Source organism: Brassica oleracea, chromosome C6, assembly GCF_000695525.1.
Source record: "Brassica oleracea var. oleracea cultivar TO1000 chromosome C6, BOL, whole genome shotgun sequence".
NCBI lineage: Eukaryota > Viridiplantae > Streptophyta > Magnoliopsida > Brassicales > Brassicaceae > Brassica > Brassica oleracea.
The window spans coordinates 7,818,762-7,833,417 of record NC_027753.1 but is presented as its reverse complement, the minus strand read 5'-3'; the positions used below and the strand labels follow the sequence as shown (position 1 = coordinate 7,833,417).

The 14,656-nt window shown below is 37.0% G+C and overlaps 2 protein-coding genes across 2 annotated transcripts; one reads left to right on the top strand and one right to left on the bottom strand.

The window, feature by feature from the left end:
* The first annotated feature begins 3,621 nt into the window (after positions 1 to 3,621).
* On the top strand, positions 3,622 to 6,392 carry LOC106300191 (26S protease regulatory subunit 7 homolog A). Its single transcript, XM_013736286.1, has 10 exons — positions 3,622 to 3,776; positions 3,940 to 4,021; positions 4,116 to 4,207; positions 4,277 to 4,354; positions 4,453 to 4,514; positions 4,668 to 4,812; positions 5,249 to 5,467; positions 5,553 to 5,734; positions 5,822 to 5,997; positions 6,080 to 6,392. The coding sequence occupies exons 1-10, from the start codon at positions 3,690 to 3,692 to the stop codon at positions 6,235 to 6,237; spliced, it is 1,281 nt and encodes a 426-aa protein (XP_013591740.1). The 5' UTR covers positions 3,622 to 3,689; the 3' UTR covers positions 6,238 to 6,392.
* LOC106300190 (protein STRUBBELIG-RECEPTOR FAMILY 6) lies at positions 6,382 to 10,426 on the bottom strand. Its single transcript, XM_013736285.1, has 14 exons — positions 10,360 to 10,426; positions 10,213 to 10,329; positions 9,811 to 9,943; positions 9,670 to 9,741; positions 9,518 to 9,583; positions 9,369 to 9,440; positions 9,215 to 9,286; positions 9,056 to 9,127; positions 8,911 to 8,976; positions 8,765 to 8,827; positions 8,066 to 8,684; positions 6,949 to 7,490; positions 6,719 to 6,875; positions 6,382 to 6,627 (listed from the first exon to the last, which is right to left on the bottom strand). Exons 2-14 carry the CDS (start codon positions 10,307 to 10,309, stop codon positions 6,496 to 6,498), a joined length of 2,163 nt encoding a protein of 720 aa, XP_013591739.1. The 5' UTR covers positions 10,310 to 10,329; positions 10,360 to 10,426; the 3' UTR covers positions 6,382 to 6,495.
* Between the last annotated feature and the right edge of the window lie 4,230 nt (positions 10,427 to 14,656).

Sequence of the window (14,656 nt, the reverse complement as noted above, 5' to 3'; positions counted from 1 at the left end):
TAGTTACTCGTTGCCCGATGTCTCTCATACTCGTATGTGTGAAAGGTAAATCCTCGTGTGAAATACATAGGTGATGTGGTGACCTTTGCAACTGGACCTTGAACCAATTCGTGAAACCATACGGGATAATAAGGATCGTCATAATCAACCTGCCAAAAGCAGTTATTCTTAATTAATATTGAAGTATCAAAACACTTATTTAATTAATCAATGTATGAGATATATTACGTACCTGTGATTTTAACCACTTGACAAAGTGCTTATCTTTACGTGTGTCCACATCAGTTGCAGATATTCCTGGTATTGCTTCTTCAACTTGAGATACAAACATGCTGCAAATTAAACAAATAATCAAGTCATACATAATTAACTGCAATTCATATAATTAACATTCACAAAAATATTTACCTTTCAAAGTAACGGGTCACTGCATCCTCGCAGTTGAGCAGAATATAAGTGTGGGCACTATGTTTATCCTCTTCACATGACCACCATACTTCTTTCGTTTTACCACCAAACCGTGCAATTTCGCAGAAAATGTCAGGAACACCATCAATTGGATATGATGTCGGTACTCCACCATCATCATATCTTCTAGGAACTCTTTTCCTCGTACGAACAGTTGGAGCAAAGTAGTATGATGTGAAGTTAGATGTTTCGGCTGTCAAACTTCCCGCAACTATTGAACCTTCCACCTTTGCAAGATTTCTTGCTTTCCCCTTCAAATGTTTCATATGTCGCTCAAACGGATACATCCATCCGTTGTGAACAGGTCCACGAAGCAATGTTTCATACGGTAGGTGGACAACTAGATGCTCCATGACGTCAAACAAGGTTGTTTTGGCTTCTGATGACAACCATAAGATGGGAACATGAACGTTTCCATTGCTCTTGATATGTAACTCACTTCTTGAGCAAATATCAGGTAAGTCTATCCTTGACTTTTTGTTATCTTTTGTCTTCCCAGGGACGTTAAGTAATGTATTCATGATGTTCTCAAAAAATTTCTTCTCAATATGCATGACATCCAGATTGTGGCGTAAGAGAAGATCCTTCCAATAGGGTAGCTCCCAAAATATACTATTCGTATGCCAATTGTGAGACACACCATATCCATCAGGCATATTTCCAGGAACATGCCAATTTCCTCCAACTTTAACTGTTTCCTGAGCTCCGTAATAATCAATGTCTTCTTCGATCTGCTGGCCGGTGAGATATGGAGGAGGACCGTCTCTGACAATTTTTTTGTGCCGAAACAATGTCTTATTTCTTCTGTACGGATGGGCAAGTGGAAGAAAGCGACGATGACGGTCAAACCAACAACTCTTCCTACCATTCTTCAGTTGAAAAGCATCCGTCGATCCAAGACAATATGGACAAGATAATCTTCCATGTGTTGTCTAGCCAGACAACATCCCATAAGCAGGGAAATCACTTATCGTCCACAGCAGAACTGCTCGTATCGTAAAATTGTTTTTCAAGGAACAATCGTACGTCCTCACCCCTTCTGACCACAATTGCTTTAGCTCTTCTATCAACGGTTGAAGAAAAACATCAAGAGACCGTTTTGGATGCTTCGGCCCAGGGATTAATATGGTCAAAAATAGAAATTCTTGTTCCATGCACATATCCGGCGGTAAATTGTACGGCGTAAGAATGACTGGCCACAAAGAATATTGTCTACCAGACATTCCAAATGGACTAAATCCATCGGTGCATAACCCAAGATAGACATTCCGAATATTTGTAGCAAAATCTGCGTGTACCTTGTTGAAATGTTTCCACGCTCTTGCGTCTGATGGATGTGCAACCTCACCATCTCTCTGGACATGTTCCGCATGCCACCTCATCGATGCAGCAGTCCTCTCAGATTGATATAATCTTTTCAATCTGTCTGTAATTGGTAGGTACCACATCCTTTGGTACGGTACCCTATTCCTCCCACGGCCTTGCGGTTTGAATCGTGGTTTTTTGCAGAATCGACACTCTTCTAACTTGTCATCTTCTTTCCAGTAGATCATGCAGTTGTCGATGCAAACATCAATCATCTCCGAAGGCAACCCAAGACTATAAACCAATTTCTGAATCTCATAATAAGATTCAGCAGACACGTTGTCTTCTGGCAAATACTCTTTAAACAACTCCGCCCATGCATCCATGCAATTCTCAGGTAAATTATGATCCGTTTTAATATTCATCATCCTAGCTTCTAGAGACAATTTAGAGAGACCTTCTCTACAACCAGTGTAGATTGGTTGATTTGCAGCATCTAGCATTTCATAAAACCTTTTTGCATCCAAATTAGGTTCTTCTACATTTCCAGTTCCATCAGCTATTGTTGTAGTTGTTTCTAAAAATGCATCACTAATCATATCTTGAACCCTATCATGATCTACCATCTGCTCATGATCTTGATGATAATTATATTCATTATGCAAATGATTCGGTTCTTCACTATGATGACCATCCTCAAAATTATTATTACTACTACTAGCTTCATTTCCCCCATAACCCTCTCCATGTTGATACCAAATGTAGTACTGTGGTGTAAATCCTCTGTTTACTAAATGCTTCCATACAGTTTCACTACGTGCAAATTTTGAATTCTTGCATTTCCGACAGGGGCAGAACATCTTACCGCTTTCCTGTGTGATCGGTGTACAGCCCGCCTGGTGCATGAATGTCTCTAGCCCGCTCAGAAATGCGTTCGTCACCCTCCCGTCGGAATCTTTGTGCAAATACATCCAACTCCGTAACTCGTAAATACTACCGCCACCGGCCTTTTTTTCTTAGATTTTTTTTTGAAATCTTTTTTTCTGATTTTTTTTTCCGTTTGTGTGTTATGAGGAAGAGAGTTGTGGGAAATGACATAAATATAGAGAAATTTTCGAGTTGGGTAGTTGAAATATAACAACGATTTTACAAGGAATATTTTACATGGATTTTACATGGTTTTAACATAATATTTACAATGACTTTACGACGAAATTAGGTAAGTTAAAGCACATTGAATACACGTTTTCACCTAAATACAACGGTAACATGTTTCGTTGTAATGTCGATGTAATGATTACGACGTATTTCTCATTCCACGTACATTCGTCGTAAACTTACATGGATTTTACGACGAACACTATTCGTCGTAAATTTACTTGGCGTTTACGACGAAAGTTGGATTCCTCGTAACTGCGTTGTAAACACCATGTAAATTTACGACGAAATATTTTCGTCGTAAATCTTCGTTGTTATGGGTACGTTTTCTTGTAGTGTATTATCAAATCAATGAAATTCGTTTTTAATTTATGGTATATTAAATATTAATAAATTTGATTATTCATTAAGGTTAACAAAAACTTTATAACACAGTGTAATATTGATAGTTTGTATAACATTTTTTTTAATAATATTATAGGTTTCATTTTTGTAAAACTATTTAAACTATTCTATATTGAACAGATTTTGGATCGTTGATTGTTGATATTATATATAAGTTGTGGTCCGCGGATGGTTCGCGAGTGTCGGCCCATTTAAGTCTCTCATACTGGTAATATGGGCCGAGCTTGAAAAGCTTTCCTCTTGGGCAAGTCAAGTTTTGCGTTAAAAAAACAGTAGAAGAAGAGCTTTCCTCTTGGGCAAGACAAAGTTTGTAACAACTCATTTTCTCTCAAATCTGCGAGCGAGCGAAGAAGATGACGAGAGACATTGAAGATGAGATTCGAGACGAGAAGAATCCTCGGCCCCTCGACGAAGATGATATCGCTCTCCTCAAGACTTACGTAAGCCTCCTTACTCCCCTCCCAACCCTAAAATTCGATTGGAGATTCGATTTCTTGACTCATCGGAGATTACGGATCCAGCTTTAGCTTTTAGTGAAATTTGATGTTTTCGAGCTAGATTCGTTCTTTAGGATTGACTTATTGATATTGATGAATGTGATAGGGGTTAGGGCCTTACTCTGCACCGATAAAGAAAGTTGAGAAAGAGATCAAGGAGCTTGCCAAAAAGATCAACGATCTCTGTGGTATGATGTCCAACACTCTTTGTTACTGGTCCTGCTTGCTTGCTTGCTTACTTTTGTTAGTAAAAGGATAAATCTTTGTGAGCTTTCATTGCAGGTATCAAGGAGTCTGATACTGGGTTGGCACCACCCAGTCAATGGGATCTCGTTTCTGATAAGCAGATGATGCAAGAGGAGCAACCTCTCCAGGTTATTACCCTTACTTCTCTCTATTATTTTTTCTTAATTCTTCTCTAACAACTTCTAATTACTGTCCAGGTTGCTAGATGCACCAAGATCATTAGTCCCAACACTGAAGACGCCAAGTACGTCATTAACGTCAAACAGATTGCGAAGGTACATTGACTTCCGTTCCAAAGCTGATGTTTGTCTCTTCATAACTAGTTTTTTTTTTTTGTAGCCTTATCTGGTTTTGTTTTGATCCTTAATTGTAGTTTGTCGTTGGTCTTGGTGATAAAGTTTCTCCTACTGATATTGAAGAAGGCATGAGAGTGGGGTATGTTTCCTGTTTATGAACTCACTGAGATTGTCTCTTGTTTAGTTAGTTATCAGTTCCTTCTGCCTTCTACGTATATTTCTCTTGTTGTTTAGTCCCTTTTATCATTTGAATGATAACTGACAAAAAAAAAAATTAACATATATTTTGCAGAGTTGATAGGAATAAGTATCAGATTCAGATTCCTCTACCTCCAAAGATCGATCCTAGTGTCACCATGATGACCGTTGAAGAGAAACCTGATGTTACTTACAATGACGTTGGTGGCTGCAAGGAGCAGATCGAGAAGATGCGGGAGGTATGTTGAACTTTGTCATCTTCCTGTGATAGGATAGGTCCCTCCTCAGAGCTAAGAGATTTTTGTAGACACAAATACAAAACAAAAGTTTCTTTTGGCAAATTCAGTCTGCCTTTTTCTTTGTTTTCTTTTCTATTTATATATTGGATATGGAACTACACATTCCTACAATTGTTGAACCAACTACATAACTTGAAAGGAGAACATGTGATACTCTTATCCTTTTATCTCTGGAACAGAGCATTTGACAATTTAATTATTTGCAATATCAAATATTAAAAGAAAGATAAAAGACATAACAAACTAACGTCACTTACAGTCTCATCATCCTGTGTCATTATCTTATCTCCTCGCCTGTATTTATAAGCTTATTGTTGTGGTATAGTTTTTCCAAGAAAGAGAATATTAAAAGTTATGTTGTATTTGTTGATTATAGGTCGTTGAATTGCCAATGCTTCACCCAGAGAAGTTTGTGAAGCTTGGAATCGATCCTCCCAAGGGAGTTCTCTGCTACGGTCCTCCTGGTACCGGTAAAACCCTGTTGGCTAGAGCTGTTGCCAACAGAACCGATGCTTGCTTTATCAGGGTTATTGGTAGTGAGCTTGTTCAGAAGTATGTCGGTGAAGGTGCTAGGATGGTTCGTGAACTGTTCCAGGTAATCAATTTGTCAACATTACTGTGTTTTGTCTTAGCCAAGATATATATATTCTGAAACGTTATTTACGTTACTCGCTTTGCAGATGGCACGGTCCAAAAAAGCATGCATTGTGTTCTTTGATGAAGTTGATGCCATTGGTGGTGCAAGATTTGACGACGGTGTGGGAGGTGACAACGAAGTCCAGCGTACTATGCTTGAGATCGTGAATCAGCTTGATGGGTTTGACGCACGTGGTAACATCAAGGTTCTTATGGCAACAAACAGGTCAGCCAACAATTCCATTACCAGTCTTAAGTAAACTAAACAACACAGTTATACTCATTGGTTATTTCTGTATGTATAATATTCCAGGCCTGACACGCTGGACCCTGCTCTTTTACGTCCTGGACGTCTTGACCGTAAGGTTGAGTTTGGTTTGCCTGATCTGGAGAGCAGAACGCAGATCTTCAAGATTCACACAAGAACCATGAACTGCGAGAGAGACATCCGTTTTGAACTCCTTGCTCGCCTCTGCCCAAACTCAACCGGTAAATGATCTCAACCAGTAGACATCTCTCTCACATACTCGCTTTTCTATTTTTCTAACTTTCAAGTATTTGGTTTCTGCAGGAGCTGATATAAGAAGTGTGTGCACTGAAGCTGGAATGTATGCAATCAGAGCTAGGCGAAAGACAGTAACTGAGAAAGACTTTCTGGATGCAGTGAACAAAGTCATCAAGGGTTATCAGAAGTTCAGTGCAACTCCCAAGTACATGGTCTACAACTAGTGAGAGAGCGAGAGTGAGATAACTCGAACGTTGTTGTTTGTCCTTTTCCTTCTATTTTGCAAGAATTGTTTTGTTTGTTCCAGTTATGTCTAATACGTTTTTCACTCCATAATTCTCTGTTGTTTTTTCTCAAGTCAATCATCATTCACAAAAAATGAACCAAACCCAATAGAAATCAAATGTAAAAGGAAACAAAGAAGCTCTGTTTGTTGCTGTCTTTGTGACTTCATACAACAGACCAAACTGTTACCATGAGTTTTACATGTAATCATTAGTTGCGTCGGCACTCCCGGACCGTTTGGAAGTTCTCTTGCTCATGTTAGCTCTCTGCACTAACACAACCAGTGACTGCACAACTTCAGACATTGGTGGTCTAAACTCCGGCTCCGCCTGTTACAAAACACCAAACCCCAAAATCCGTTAAAACAAAAATTCCTTGATCTGCAAGCTACTTACAAAACAGTTCATTATGTATATATACCTGGACGCAGAGAGCGATAACATCTGCAAATCTTGAAAGAGATTTAACCGGATAAAGCCCTTCAAGAGCTGGATCAACCATTTTGCCTAAAGCATCAATATCATGAAGCTGTGGTGTCGCCCATCTAACCAATGACTGCTCAGATCTTGACCTTGTGCTGCTCAAAAGTTAATAACCCTTCAGAAAACACATTCCTCATCTCAATTGATCATAACTAGAAGTTTATTTACCTGTCGAATGGTTTTCTCCCGGTTAAAAGTTCAAGCATCACTACTCCAAAACTGTACACGTCACTCTTCATAGAGTATTGTCCTGACATTGATACTTCAGGCGCGCTATACCCTTCATCGGTTTGGTTTAGTAACCGCACGTTTGCCGTGGGGAGGAAGCTTGCAAGACCTGAATCTGATAAGTGAGGATTCATCTCTGAATCAAGTAAAATATTGGATGATTTGATGTTCTTGTCAACTATAGATGGTGAACAAACTTCATGCAGGTACTCTAATCCGCGTGCAGTCCCAAGAGCGATCTTGACTCGTGAGTTCCACACCAGTGCTTTGCTTTCTTCTTCTGGTGAGTGTAAGAAGTCATGTAAAGATCCTTTGCTGTGGAACTCATAGACCAGGAGATGCTGTCCATGTTCAGAGCAGTATCCAACGAGCTTTGTCACGTTTGGATGATCCAAAATGGCGATTTTCGATACTATTTCAGTGAAATCATCGGTCGTGTCATGTGGAAGAGCAGAGGAATCAATCTTCTTTACAGCAAGAACCTAAAAGATAGATTGTTTGCCAAGAAAACACATTATGACCATTTTCATAAAGAAACATTAGGACTACATAATAATTTAATTGGGCATGGGCACATTTATCCATAACCGAAGAACCAAACCGAACCAAAAAACGAGGCTTGGGTTCGGATCCTATCAGTTATCTGAGTGGATTATATCTCATTAACCTGGAAAACAGAAACTAAACCGGAACTGAGAACCAAATTTCTATAATATAGTTTATATTACTTAAAATATTAACTATATTTAGTTTAAATAATCAAATATTTTTAAAATATTATTTATAAACTGAATTACCCAAAACAATCGAATTATCTGAATATTTTTTTTTATCAGAAATATTTAAAATTATCCGAATTTTATCCTTAAACTCAAAAGAAGCTGATCTTTAATCCAAAAAGCCTTAAATTTCTGACCACTTAATCTGAATTAACAAAACAACGGAACCGAATTAGACCCGAATTATCTAGGATATTTGCTAGTTCCCAATTTTATTACCCAAAACGAACCAAAAACGGATACCCAAAATGCCAAAGCCTAAAATATAATATTATTACCTTTCCATCTTCAAACTCAGCTCTGTACACTCGTCCAAAAGTCCCTTCTTCAAGAAGATTATCTACACTGAAACTGCCAGTAGCAATCTGAAGATCTGCAACTGAGTAAGCTCTCACGTTAGAAGGAACCACCACTGTGGATTTCTTGACAACGATAGGCTTTCTTGTAGCATCTTCATCATCAAATGATTTGTGCCGTTCAGCCGGTGGAGGCCGGAGGTTAATAGACAAGGAAGTATCAAGTTTCTTTGCCTCAACTGATGAAGAACTCTGAAGAATAGGATTGTTTTCTGCAACCATATGAGGCTGGTTATTGGCTTTCTCAATATCCATGGATGATGATGATGATGATCTCTTTGATCTTCTTCTTCTTTTGACCAAGAAGAAAGCCACAAGAGCTGTAACGACTAGTACTGAAATGACTATGCCTGCTATAACACCAACTCCTATCCCTGATTTCTTGGAATCTCCATTGCTTGTGGAATCAGTACTGGATCGGTTTGTGGATTTATGGCTCGGTGTGCCATGAGTTGGAGGTGTACCATGTGGTGGTGGTGGAGGTGGTGTACCAGGTGGTGGTGGAGGTGCAGGTCCAGTACTGAATGAGTTACCATCTTTTCTGTTTTCAAAGAACAAGAAAAGTGAGATCAAAGGTTCAAGAAAACAAAAAAAAAAAAAAAATAGCAAATGAGAACTTACATCAAATCAATGCCCTTTAAAGAACTTGGGATCCAGCCAGTGAAATCATTGTTTGCAATGTTCCTGAGGGACCAATTTTAGCAAGAACCAACATTGTTAATGGAAAGAAAAAACAGTTTGATGTGTGATAAGGTTAGGTTACTCACAGAGTATCAAGAGGAAGACCGGCTAAGACATCAACAGTTCCTGAGAACTGATTGTTCTCAAGGTATCTGTGAAGTTAATATCCAACATGTTTAGTAGCTGAGACACTTTGAAAATCTATGGATAGCTTAAGAGTCAGATGCTTACAGTGATTTCAAACTTGTAAGAGAGGTGAAAGTTCCCGGTAGCGACTCAGTGAAAGAATTGAAAGAGAAGTCCCTGAAAACACACATGGACTTTTGTCAAAATGTATTACAAAGACTAAAACTGCAGAGAACAATCTTAATCTTGGCTACAAGATCTTACAAGGTGGTAATAGAGGTGAGCTTGGAGAAATCAATAGCTATTTGCCCTTTAAACTGATTGTGACCAAGATTACTGTTTTTTTTTTTGGCAAAAGACAAAACATTAATTATTTACATAAATGTCTATAGCAATGTGAAGTGAGGCTGTTACTTACAGATACTTAAGTGGCACTATCTGAGAAATTGAGTATTGAGCAGCTCCAGTGAATTGGTTGAATGCAAGATTCCTGAAACGCTGAAAATAATAAAATTCCAAAACACAGATATCAAGTTAGCAAATATCAAAAGGATCAATGGAACTTACAATCGTTCTAGATTTGGAGGAAACTGATATGGTAAATCACCTCCAAGGTTATTGCTGCTTACATCACTGCAAGTTTCCATCAAATATTTCATAAGACCAAATAAAAAAAGGAAAACATATACAGTTGAGAGCATTAAACAGATTGGTCTTACAGCTCTGTAAGATTAGTCAGGCTATCAAGCTTGTATCCAAGTGTTCCAGAGAGCTCAAGACCTGATATCTTTCTGCAAAGTAGTTTGATGTTAACAATGCTAAATCATAGCTAACTTGAATAGAAGAAGAAGAGTACTAACATTTGAGTAACTCGTGTTCGAGAGCAAGTGACGCCTCTCCAATTTTGGCCACAAGGGTCACCAGCTGATGCAGTCCATTGTGTTAGCTGTGCTGGTGAATGCATACTGCTGAACAATGTGTTCAGTGCTGAAGCTGCAATAAAAGTTTTAAAATAATAAAACAATTACAACAGAATCCAATCATAATCAGTTTCTTCTTACAAATATCTCTTTTTAATTCAAAAGCTTATTACTACTAGTAAGAATAAAGAAGAATCTTGAAAACACACAGAGAAGATAAAGATTCAAGATTTAACCCCAAAAAAATATAAAAAGATTTGAGATTTGGGTATGAAGAATAGAAGCAGAATCAAAGCTGAGAACTTAGAGAAACCAAAAGTGAAAGAAGAAGAAGAAACTTACTGTCTGATGCATCAGTGGCTCCATGGATGAAGCTAAGCTCGAATCCTACAATGCAGACTGTAAACAGAACCACAACCACCACCCACTTCTCCATCATCTTCTCTCTCTCTCTCTCTCCCTCTCTCTCTCTCTCTCTCTCTCTCTCTCTCTCTCTCAAGTTGCCAAAACTCTATAGTCTTCTTGTGACAAAGAAAGGAAAAAGGAGAAATTTAGAAACTTTTGTGTTTTCTTTGTTTTTATTTAAAATATAATATATTTTGGAAAGTAAAGTTTTTCTTGACTGGTTTCTACAGAGCAAAGCTGTCAAGTATACTTGAAAATCTAAAAATGTTATTCTTTCCATTTCACAAAAAAAAATATTTTGACATTTTTTGTTAATACATAAAATGTTGTTTTAGAGTTTAATAAAATTTTAAGTATTCGATTTATTTTAATTTTAAATGTATTTGAAATTTATTTTTAGAGAAAAAGACAAAAATAGCACTAAATTAAGTTTATGTTCCCAAACTAGCACTCAAGGTCAAAAGTCACAAAAATAGCACTTAATGTTTTATCAAAAGTCACAAACTTAGGGTTTAGAGTTAAATGGTGGGGTTTAGGATTTAGGGTTTAGGGTTTAGGGTTTAGAATTTAGGGTTTAGGATTTAGATTTTAGGGTTTAGGGTTTAGATTTTAGGGTTTAGGGTTTAGGGTTTAGAGTTTAGGGTTTAGAGTTTAGGGTTTAGAGTTTAGGGTTTAGAGTTTAGGGTTTAGAGTTTAGGGTTTAGAGTTTAGGGTTTAGAGTTTAGGGTTTAGAGTTTAGGGTTTAGAGTTTAGGGTTTAGAGTTTAGGGTTTAGAGTTTAGGGTTTAGAGTTTAGGGTTTAGAGTTTAGGGTTTAGAGTTTAGGGTTTAGAGTTTAGGGTTTAGAGTTTAGGGTTTAGGGTTTATGGTTTAGGATTTAGGGTTTAGAGTTTAGGGTTTAGGGTTTAGAGTTGAGAAATGAGGTTTTGGGGATAAGATTTCAAATTTTGAAAAATAAAAAAAATTAAAATTTTCAAAGGATAAACTTAGAAAGGTGCTATTTTGGTCATTTTAGTTTTTGAGTGCTATTTTTGTGATATAAACTTAGAAAGGTGCTATTTTGGAGATTTGCCCTTATTTTAATTTTTCAACTATACTTAATTCTCACAGTGATTATTGACTCGATTTATTAAAAGTATAAATGAAATTTAATTTAATTATATTAAAGTGAATAATATCAAAATAACAGTTTTTGTGAAATCGATGAAGTGTATAAAATAAAATTTAGGCTCATTTATTTTATTGTTTATATGTATAATTCAAATTCGTTTTTAATGTTAAAGAAACAAAAAATAATAAATCGTTTTATGTCCTTGTGTACTTTTCAGTAATAAGACCGTTGGTTAGTATTATTATTATTCTTTCACATTTAAATTATTCAGCGACCAAATGAACCGTTCTGATGATTATGGTATGTCCCATGATAAACTAGTTGATTAATGATAACGCTGCCTGTAGATTTCATACCGTACGCGCTTATGTAGGGGTTGTGTCTTTATTTTCGTTCGTATTTTGAATTTTATTCAGTGAGAATAATAATAAGGTAGCTTTCATACAATGGAGACCACTCTGAATATCACTAAGAAGGATTGTATATGATTGGGTCTTTAAATTGTCCCATCATATTCCTTTACGTTATTTTTTCTTATTTTACTTTCCGCCTAAATACAAAAGAAATGAAAAGAGGAAGATAAATAATATTTATTTATATTATCTGAAATAAAGAGGAATGTGAAATAAAAACGAATTTGTAACGTAGTTAGCAAAGGTCTCGTGTGTTTTCTGTATAACAAATAGTTTTCTTCTACGTAACTTAAAAACATACATTTTAAAGGGAGAAAAACATGTTTTACGTTCTTCTGTAATCAAGTTGTACAAATGCCACGTAAGAAAATGCCAGATTGTAACACTAAGAACACCTTCAATTATGGATTGTAGAGGTGTTCTAAGGAAAAATAACAATTTAGAAGAAAAAAAAGTAAACAGTTGAGATTGGTCCTTTATCTAGAATTTGAAGAATCGTCCTCTGATTAAAGTGAGTGTTTGATTTCTAGTGGTTTATACTTTTTTAACAAAATAAATTTTAATGACATAACTAAAAAGTATTAAAATACTATTGTTATGTTAGTTAGAACCTCTTTTGTACATTATTCACGGTTAATGTTGCTAAGTACCATTCTTCATGTATAGTTTCTGTCACCAAGGAGCTCGTGAACCCAATCCTCGTAGTTTATGTGTATATATATTGCTAACTACTGCATAGTAATTTCATTGTTTATTGACTACCGTACGTGCGGTTGATTTGCACGGTGTTGAGCATCATTATCCGCGATATTGTTTCATTGAATATTTAATTAATATGATATTATTAAAAATAATATAATTATTACATAAAGTAAAGCATAAAAATATAAACCAATAAGAATTTATTTATTGATTAAAACGGTCTCTTAGTTAAAAAACCTTACATTATTTCTCTCGCGTGAAAAGCAGCATCTGCTTCATTTTCTGGATCTGAGGTTTTTTCTGGCCGGCGGTCTCCGCTGAGCTATGAAAAGGCCTCCATGAGCTCTCTTTACTAGTAATAGTTCTTCTGTAGTTTATTAAGCTTGGTCTGTGGTGGTTGGTGATGAAGCTTCTCTCCGATGGCGTTGGCGTTTGGGTGTGGTAGAGTTGTGGTTGGGTTTGGCTCGTTCTTGGTGAGGTTGGCTTCGTTCATGGCGGGATTTCTCTGTCTGTAGCGATGGTGAAGCTAATTATAGATCTGATGGGTTTGAGTCTGGTTCGAAGGTGTGCCTTGCCGTGCCGTTGGGTTGTGGGTCTTCGTCTTCGACTTCTTTTAGTTTGTATCGTTCTAGTCTCTTTTAGTAATGGTATTTGTGTTTGCTGCTGGTGTGTTCAGTACTGTGAGCCACGTTTAACCGATCTATGTGATGGGTTTAACTTTGGTTTTATGCTCGATTGAGTTGTTTCTGTGTAGTTGCTCTTTTTCTGTTGGTGTTCTTCTGCTTGGGTTGGTCTGCCAGTGTTAGACCTTATCTGGTTTCTGGTTCGCAGTGGTAGTACTTTGCTGGTTCAGATGTGGGTTCTTCATTGTTTGGGCTTAGTCTGGCAGTCTCTCAAGCAAGGTATCAGCAGTTTCTTGGCTCTTCCTTCCGGTCGCAGCACTTCATCATCGGTTCTTGGATGTCTTATAGGAGCTATTGTAAGCCTTGTTCGTGTGTAAGGTCATGTGGAGTGGCTTCTATTGTGGTGTGTGTTAAGAGCTTTCATCGGGTCTTTCTTGAAGATCCACTTGTGCTCACTTGTGTTACGATATGGATGGACTGATGTAAGTACCGGTTCGTTGCTGCACGAACTTTGAGGATCCTCCGCCTTTGTGTTTTGGTTCTTTGGATAGGAGTCCATTTCAGGTCCTCTACCCATTTCTCTGAAGTTTCTTCGACCTGTTTCTATCCTTCTTCTGGAGATCGATGCGCTCTTCACCTTGGAGTGCAATCATCACGTCTACTCCCTCACCTTTGTCTCGACTTTTGGCTTATGTTTGAACTCCTGGTCATTCTTTTTCCTAGATATCTAGTAGTTTTCTTTTATGACTCCGGAAAGATTTCGATCTTTGCCTCTTGTGGCTCCGGAAAAAAAGTGTTTCTTGTCGGCTTATGTGTATTCGACTGCATTTTACCAGTTTTAATATAATCTATCAGATGACAAAAAAAAAATATAAACCAATAAAAATATAAAACTGGCATTAGAATATTTTGAAGGGTTTAATAAAATAATCATGAAAAACTTGTCCTCATCTTCGAAGCTCTATTATAACTTGATTTTCAGCATCTCTGATCATGTGTGTTTCGTTTTATTGAGGTCTCATACTTGACCAACGAAATATAAACTTGCCATTTACATTTTATCTGGCCAGTCAATGTGTGGGAAACTTATTGTTGGTCTTATTTTGGGCATGTGGATATTAACTTGAAGTCTTGAACGATCAAGCAAGTGACATAACTTTACATCTTCAACAGGTGATTTTGCTCTGTACGAAAAGGTACTTGGATTTTAAAAAACGTATATTTGTTATACGTACAATCATGATGTCATACTCATTGCAGCGTTCAACGTTCCCATTTACATGATGTTTCTTTTCAAATACTGGATCTAGCAGTATAGCGATCATAGACATGAAACTTTGGACTACGAAAACTATGGTCAGTAGGATTTGGGATCTCTAGATGGCGAAGAGTGAAAGCTCTTGTTGTATTATTAAAAAATTTGAGATAGTACAGAAGAATACTTTTGTCTACATGGTTCAACAATACCATAGACTTATTTTTCTTACAAGAAAATGATGCAATTAAACAAGAAATGAAACTGGAAATGTTACAG

Excerpts from the sequence above, each read along its gene's own strand:
- LOC106300191 (XM_013736286.1), top strand. The coding sequence starts at position 3,690 with ATGACGAGAGACATTGAAGATGAGATTCGAGACGAGAAGAATCCTCGG. Across the intron at positions 4,355-4,452 it reads ACGTCAAACAGATTGCGAAG|TTTGTCGTTGGTCTTGGTGA; the intron begins GTACATTGACTT and ends CCTTAATTGTAG. Across the intron at positions 4,813-5,248 it reads AGATCGAGAAGATGCGGGAG|GTCGTTGAATTGCCAATGCT; the intron begins GTATGTTGAACT and ends TGTTGATTATAG.
- LOC106300190 (XM_013736285.1), bottom strand. The coding sequence starts at position 10,309 with ATGATGGAGAAGTGGGTGGTGGTTGTGGTTCTGTTTACAGTCTGCATT. Across the intron at positions 9,584-9,669 it reads CTGACTAATCTTACAGAGCT|TGATGTAAGCAGCAATAACC; the intron begins GTAAGACCAATC and ends GGAAACTTGCAG. Across the intron at positions 9,287-9,368 it reads ATAGTGCCACTTAAGTATCT|TAATCTTGGTCACAATCAGT; the intron begins GTAAGTAACAGC and ends AAAAAAAAACAG.